The 536-nt window shown below is 51.5% G+C and overlaps 1 protein-coding gene across 1 annotated transcript in view; it reads left to right on the top strand.

Moving 5' to 3' along the window:
• Window positions 1–133: 133 nt before the first annotated feature.
• si:ch211-39i22.1 (proteoglycan 4) overlaps window positions 134–536 on the top strand; it is a 19,331-nt gene continuing 18,928 nt past the window's right edge. The window contains exon 1 of the mRNA XM_035676462.1: window positions 134–435. Within this exon, the coding sequence (XP_035532355.1) occupies window positions 372–435 (64 nt within the window). The 5' untranslated portion in view covers window positions 134–371. The remainder of the gene's footprint in view (window positions 436–536) is intronic.

Here is a 536-nt window from a genome sequence, read left to right on the forward strand (position 1 = left end):
TAACAGTCAGAATCGGAATGGTAATGAGAAAAACACTACTGATTAGGGGGAATGCCTTCACAGCTCAGTGCACGGCCCTACTGCCGATTGGGGAAAAGAGCCCCGCCCACCTTAATAAAGACTGGACCTTCTCTCTTCCAATCCAGACAAAAGGAGAGGACGGATCCGCTGCGAAGCGCACTGAGCCGAGCATCTGAGCACCTTGGAGACTCCACGGGTTTGATCCGACGCGCAAGAACGCACCGGCACACCGACGCACACGCCCCCCCAGATCCACCTGAAACCCCCAAATCTGGTTAATTGTCCTGTGTGAAGGGCGAGGAAAGGCAGTCTGAGCCCCGGTTCAATCGCAGCCAGAACACCGTGTTCCCATGATGTCATACCTGTGGATTCTGCTATTAGGAAGCCTGCTGGCTGCAAGCGCCAAGGCACAAGGTAATGATTTATTTTCCAATTAATTCAGCCCAGTCTTCAGCTGTATGCAGATGTTTTTGCGTAGTTTGCATGCGCGTTACATATCTATCTATCTATCTATC

Source organism: Morone saxatilis, unplaced genomic scaffold (assembly GCF_004916995.1).
Source record: "Morone saxatilis isolate NCDOM2014 unplaced genomic scaffold, NCSU_SB_2.0 Contig5, whole genome shotgun sequence".
In the NCBI taxonomy this organism is placed as follows: domain Eukaryota; kingdom Metazoa; phylum Chordata; class Actinopteri; family Moronidae; genus Morone; species Morone saxatilis.